The 5,716-nt window shown below is 50.5% G+C and overlaps 1 protein-coding gene across 4 annotated transcripts; it reads left to right on the top strand.

Moving 5' to 3' along the window:
* Positions 1–854: 854 nt before the first annotated feature.
* IMP3 (IMP U3 small nucleolar ribonucleoprotein 3) lies at positions 855–5,716 on the top strand. Of its 4 annotated transcripts, XR_006679665.1 has the most exons (4): positions 855–1,515; positions 2,471–2,588; positions 4,080–4,135; positions 5,690–5,716. XR_006679665.1 is itself a non-coding variant. In XM_045285801.1 (2 exons), the coding sequence occupies exon 1, from the start codon at positions 921–923 to the stop codon at positions 1,473–1,475; it is 555 nt and encodes a 184-aa protein (XP_045141736.1). In that variant the 5' UTR covers positions 855–920; the 3' UTR covers positions 1,476–1,515; positions 4,080–4,135. The 4 variants fall into 4 exon arrangements, 3 of the variants coding, with proteins under 3 accessions (XP_045141736.1, XP_045141737.1, XP_004712032.1); XM_045285801.1 differs by lacking the exons at positions 2,471–2,588; positions 5,690–5,716; XM_045285802.1 differs by lacking the exons at positions 2,471–2,588; positions 4,080–4,135; positions 5,690–5,716 and adding an exon at positions 3,917–4,054.

The raw sequence follows: 5,716 nt of genomic DNA, 5'->3' as shown, positions 1-5,716 counted from the left end.
TCTCCCGCGCAGCTGCTAGTGGTTTTGAACTGCTGACCATGAGGATGGCAGCTCCACCACCAGGGCTCCACCACCAGGAGGGACAGCAGAGAAGAGGACGGGGGAGATGTCTGACAGTGTAACAAATGACAAAATAATAATAATTTATGAATTATGAACAGTTCATGAGGGAAGGGGGAGTAGGGAGGGAGAGAGAAAATGAGGAGCCGATATGAAGGGCTCAAGTGTTGAGAGTGATGATGGCAACAAATGTGCCTATGTGCTTGACACAATGGATGGATGGATTGTGATAAGAATTGTAGGAGCCGCCAATAAAATGATCTAAAAAAAAAGAGCGTTACATTTAACTTAATACTTGTTGACAAGCTATCCATTCGTCAGGCGACTTCGTTTTGAGTGCAGACTAAAGGACTTACAGTTTCTTAACCTTGCTGGGTTTTAAGAATCACCTGAGACAGGTGATCTAACAAGGGGAACCATAAAGATTCCCAAGCGGCTGCTCAGTGGGGTGTCTATGAAGCGGCCCGGGAGTCAGCACTTAATGTGTGACACTAAGCTCCGCTGGCCGGCTGAAGAAGACCCCAAACAGCGCGCCTTCCCAACAACGACAGCTTCCCAAGGAGCGCCACCCGAGGAACTAAACCTGAGCCCGGACTCGCCGCAGGCCCCGCCCCTGCCTCTTCCAATCCTCGTACACGCCCCCTAGAAGAACGAGAAGACGGGAAAAAACGCGAGATACTAACGTAGGGGTGTGGTCTCCTTTTAACCAATGAGAAATGAGGGCGTGACTCTGAGGCGCTGGTTTATTGGTCCAGGGTCCCCAGGGCGGCCCAGACTGCGCGCGCGGAGGCGGAAGTCGCGCTGCCGCCGAAAGGTGCCTCTAAGCTCCTGGCCTCGCCGCTCCCCTTGGCGCCGCCATCATGGTTCGGAAGCTCAAATTCCACGAGCAGAAGCTGCTGAAGCAGGTGGACTTTCTGAATTGGGAGGTGACCGATCACAACTTGCACGAGCTGCGTGTGCTGAGGCGTTACCGGCTCCAACGGCGCGAAGACTACACGCGCTACAACCAGCTGAGCCGGGCCGTGCGCGACTTAGCGCGGCGCCTGCGCGACCTGCCCGAGAACGACCCGTTTCGCGCGCGCTCCTCGGCCGCGCTGCTGGAGAAGCTGTACGCCATGGGCCTGGTGCCCACGCGCGGCTCGCTCGAGCTCTGCGACTTCGTCACGGCCTCCTCCTTCTGCCGCCGCCGCCTCCCCACCGTCCTGCTCAAGCTGCGCATGGCGCAGCACCTGCAGGCCGCCGTGGCCTTCGTGGAGCAGGGCCACGTGCGCATTGGGCCGGACGTGGTCACGGACCCCGCCTTCCTCGTCACGCGCAGCATGGAGGACTTCGTCACCTGGGTGGACTCGTCCAAGATCAAGCGGCACGTGCTGGAGTACAATGAGGAACGCGATGACTTCGATCTGGAAGCCTAGCGGGACCGGCGCTTCCCGTGGCCGCGTCTCGCTGGACGATGTAAGGCGGGTCGCCGTTCCTCCATTCTTGGAACGTGGCTCCTTGGTGGCAGGCCACGGGCACAGCCGGGGCTTGGGAGGTAGGCCCGTGTTTCCCAGGACATTTTCCCTAAGAACTTGGACTGCCGAGAATAAAATAGACACTGCCTTAGGAGTGGCGTGGGAGTGGATTCGTGCCGCTCTGGGGGAATTCATTTCTTGCGACCGAAAAGTGATCTTGGAAGCCTCACCTGTCCACCCCATGCCAAGGGTTCCCCGTTTGTCTTGTGGCAGGAGTATTTGGTTCAGTTTATTTATTTAGCCTTAACGTTTGCGCCCCGTTGTTGCTCAGTCCACCCACGTGGGAGAGTTTGATCTCCCAAGTCTTCACAAACGGTAAAAGTTAAATGTTAAGGCTCTTGTTTAAGTGAACCGCTTGTCTGATGTCAATAAAGGGCCCAATTGCTTTGTTAAGTGCAACTGTGTTTGTCTGATTTTCTTTTTTTAGAAAATTTTATTTCTTAATCATTTTGTTGGGGGCTCTTACAGCTCCTGTAACAATCCATACATCAATTGCATCAAGTATGTTTGCGTATGTTGCCTTCATCATTTTCAAAGCATTGTCTTTCTACCTGAGCCCTTGGTATCGGCTCATTTTTTCCCATCCGCCCACCCCACAACCCCCCACCCTGGTGACCCCCTGATAAATTATAAGTAATTGTTATTTTCATATCTTTATTACACTGTCTGCTGTCTCCAATCACCCACGTTTCTGCTTATCCCCCTCGGAGTGGAGGTGTGTTATATGTTGGTCATTGGGATTGGTTTCCCCCTTCTCCCCCTTGTCTGGTTTTCTTATATAGGCCTTATAAGCAGGGGCTTGAAAAAGGTGGTGGAAAAACTGATTCCTCCTTTCCCCTATGATTAAATTGCCTTTATGATCTTTTTTACGCTGTTTTCCCACAAACTTTTTTGAGCCTCCTCAGATGTGCGTCTCCTTAGTTTGCTGGGGAACCCAGAGAAGCGAATCCGAATGGACCTGCCCTCCCTGTGGGTGAGGCTTGACCAGCAGATGCTGCTCAGAGCCCCGCAGATGTGACAGTTTACGAATCCCTTCCTGGAATGAATGTTTTGGCAGGGAAGTCACAAGACTTCCTGTTGATATTCCAGCCCCAGGAAATACCACAGTAGAGGGCAGAAGTATTTGCTTTCTGAGGGAAATCATCACCCTGTAGTTTGGCCATCTAGCGGTTAGAAGTGGCGGCGTGGTTCCTGGAGATGATGTTCTTAGGAGGAGTAGAAAAGGCGGGGAGGATGGGGAGACAACTCGTTTTGCCTGAGGTGGGGGGAGGCGGAGAGGAGGCAAAAAACTCAATTGCCAGCAAAAATAATTCCAACTTAGAGTGACGGACAGGATGAGTGGAACTGCCCCGGTGCTTTCCAAGGGTGCAAATTGTTGAAGAAGAAAGCCATGTCTTTCATGGAGTGACTGGTGGGTTCAAAAAGACTTCAGGTCCCTGGTGGCCCAGCGGGTTCAGTGCTGGGCTGCCAACAGCAAGGTGGGTGGGCTGAAACCCGTGTCAACTGCTACTTGGCGGAAAGATGAGAATTGACACCGATAACAGTATTTGCAACCCGACCAAGCAGTTCTCCAACCTATAGGATTGCTGTGATTCTGAATCAGATCAGTGACGGTTGGTTGGTGGTTTAGGTTTGAGACTGATGGCTTCCCTTTTACACGTACCTCCTCAGGTGGGAAGCAGGGTTTGCTGAAGACACCAGGAAGGGAGGGAGACGCTGGGAATGAGCATGAGCGTAGCAACCATTCTGTTCCTCGGGCACAGCTTTAACTGCTTTATGTGCATTGATTGATTTCATTCAACAGCCCCTGTGAAATAAGAGTCCAATTACTCCCTACAGAGACCGGTCAAGTTACCCATGATTGCATAGCTAATAAGTGGTGGAGCTGGGATCATGCTCCTCTAAAGAATGTGTCAGCTGATGTCAGCACAGCCAGCCTTTGAGGGAAGTCAGGGCTTCAAGTCCCTGAACTGGAGTTGCGGGGCCAACAGCTAGGCAGGGTGATGGGTCCCTGCAGGGTGCTGACAGCAGTGGGGGAGGATTCAGGGAGTTAGGGGAGGAAGGCTGCCAATTACTCTCCCCAACTACACCCTGCACAGTAGGTGATGTTATTCCCCGAATACTGGCACACCCCACACTCCACCTGCACCTTTCAGATTAGTAAACTGAGAATTGGGACATGAATCGGTCAAAGTCCGGAATTCTCTCATTTCAGAGTTCCCTTGCAGGTTGCACGTTAGCGATTAAATACAAGAACTTTAGAAAAGTTTCCTTTACCCTTTTAATAGTAGCTTGTCAACCTTTACCAGAAACTTGTGACTAAGGTTTTTTTTTTTTTTCAGGAATTTTTGTTGTTCAGTCATTCAGAAGACAGGCCCTGGAACTAGACTGCTTAGTCTGAATCCTGGCTCCTGTGCCTAAGTAGCCATGAAACGTCACTTATTTTATTTAGCCTCTATCAGAAAAATGAGTTAATACTGGTAATACTGTCTTTTTCAATTGTAGGAAAGGTGAAATGATTTCATTTCCTACAAAGTGCTTGGAATTGCTCTTGGATGATGGTAAGCTCCTAAACGTAGTGCCTCCCTTCTCCCCGTGCCCCTCTCCCCTTTCCTGTGCGTGTGGGGAAACACGGAGTTAAGCCTGAAAGATTTAAAAACATGCAAATTAAAAAAAAGTCAGTAGGCACACACAGTTGACTCACCGCCACTGCCATTGAGTCCATGCTGACTCAGGGCCCCTCTAGGACGGGGTAGAACTGGCCCTGGGAGTTTGTGAGACAAGTGCTTTCATGGGAGTAGAAAGTCCTCTCTCCTCCCCTTGGAGCGGCCAGTGTTTTCCAGCTGCTGACTGTGCAACAGTGAGCACTCTGCCACCAGGGCTCCTCAGAAGTGTAAATTGGGACAACCCCTCGGAGAGCAAGTTTACCATGTAAAGAACCCCCAAAACAACATGCCTTCTATACCCTCTGACCTAGACGTCCCACTTGGAATAATCAGCAGAAGTAAATTGCAAAAGCTTGCTACAGAGACTTTCCTCAGAAGGATTATAACGGGGGGATTGGAAATGTGTCTCCCCTCCCCCCAAGGGGAACTAGTTATTTTTATAATGAAACAACCATTAAAAATAATTGTGGTGAGGTATTTAGGACTCCCCACCAAAATATAAACCGATACCAATCATATACTGTTTTTCTAAAGACATGTAAATGGCAGGGGAGGGGAGGGGGCATGAATAAATACTCATCTCTCCCAGCGGGAGTATTATTGGTATTGGCATCTTTTTAATATATTTCAGCACTTACAGTTTTTCGATAAAGGTAATTTAATACATGACAGTAAAATTGTGCGGTCTCCACTTCCCCGAAGCCTATGCTTGTGACAAGTTTTGGCCATGCATTTGTCTCATCCTTCAGCCGCAGTTAGATAATAAAAACAAAACCCAAACTCACGGCCATCAAGTCAAGTCTGACTCATGGTGACCCCGTAGGACAGGACAGGACAGACCTGACCCTGTGGCTTTCCCAGACTAACGCTTCTCTCTCCCAGGGGACAGCTGATGGTTTGGAACTGCTGACCTTACTGTTAACAGCCTAATACATAACCCACTGTGCCCCCTGGGCTCCTGTAGTTAGTTAACAGGCACCCCATTTTAATATGACTCTCCACGGCTCAGGGAACCTAGCTGTGCCCTCGCCAGGGCCTCTAGGATGAGGCCTGGTTTTCAGTAGGCCCTTAAGGACTCCTTCAAACTCCTGCAGGGCTGGGACTAAGGCAAGGCAAATGAGGGAGTGAGGAGAAGGTGATAGTCTGGGCTACTAACCTCAAGATTGGTAGTTCAAACCTACCAGATGCTCTGCCGGGGAAGGATGAGGCTTCCCACCCCTATAAAGATTGACAGGTTTCGAGGGCCACGGGAGCAGGTCTGCTCTGCCCTGCAGGATCATGCTGAGTTGACAGTGGGTTTGATTTTTTTTTTCTCCTTGCACACTGAGGTAGTTAGTTTATTGGGCCGATAAACACATGTGGGGTTAAATGAAGGGCGGAGGGATAAATGGCTCGGTGAGCCTTGCCTTTCTAGTTCTCAGGTCTCTTGCTTTCTGATGGTTGGACCAGGGCGCAGCTGCCTTAGCCAGTTCCCTG

The sequence above is a fragment of the Echinops telfairi genome, unplaced genomic scaffold (assembly GCF_000313985.2).
Source record: "Echinops telfairi isolate 266 unplaced genomic scaffold, ASM31398v2 ScPeMD7_7475;HRSCAF=8513, whole genome shotgun sequence".
Lineage (NCBI taxonomy): Eukaryota > Metazoa > Chordata > Mammalia > Afrosoricida > Tenrecidae > Echinops > Echinops telfairi.
This window is presented reverse-complemented; position numbering and strand designations above follow the sequence as displayed.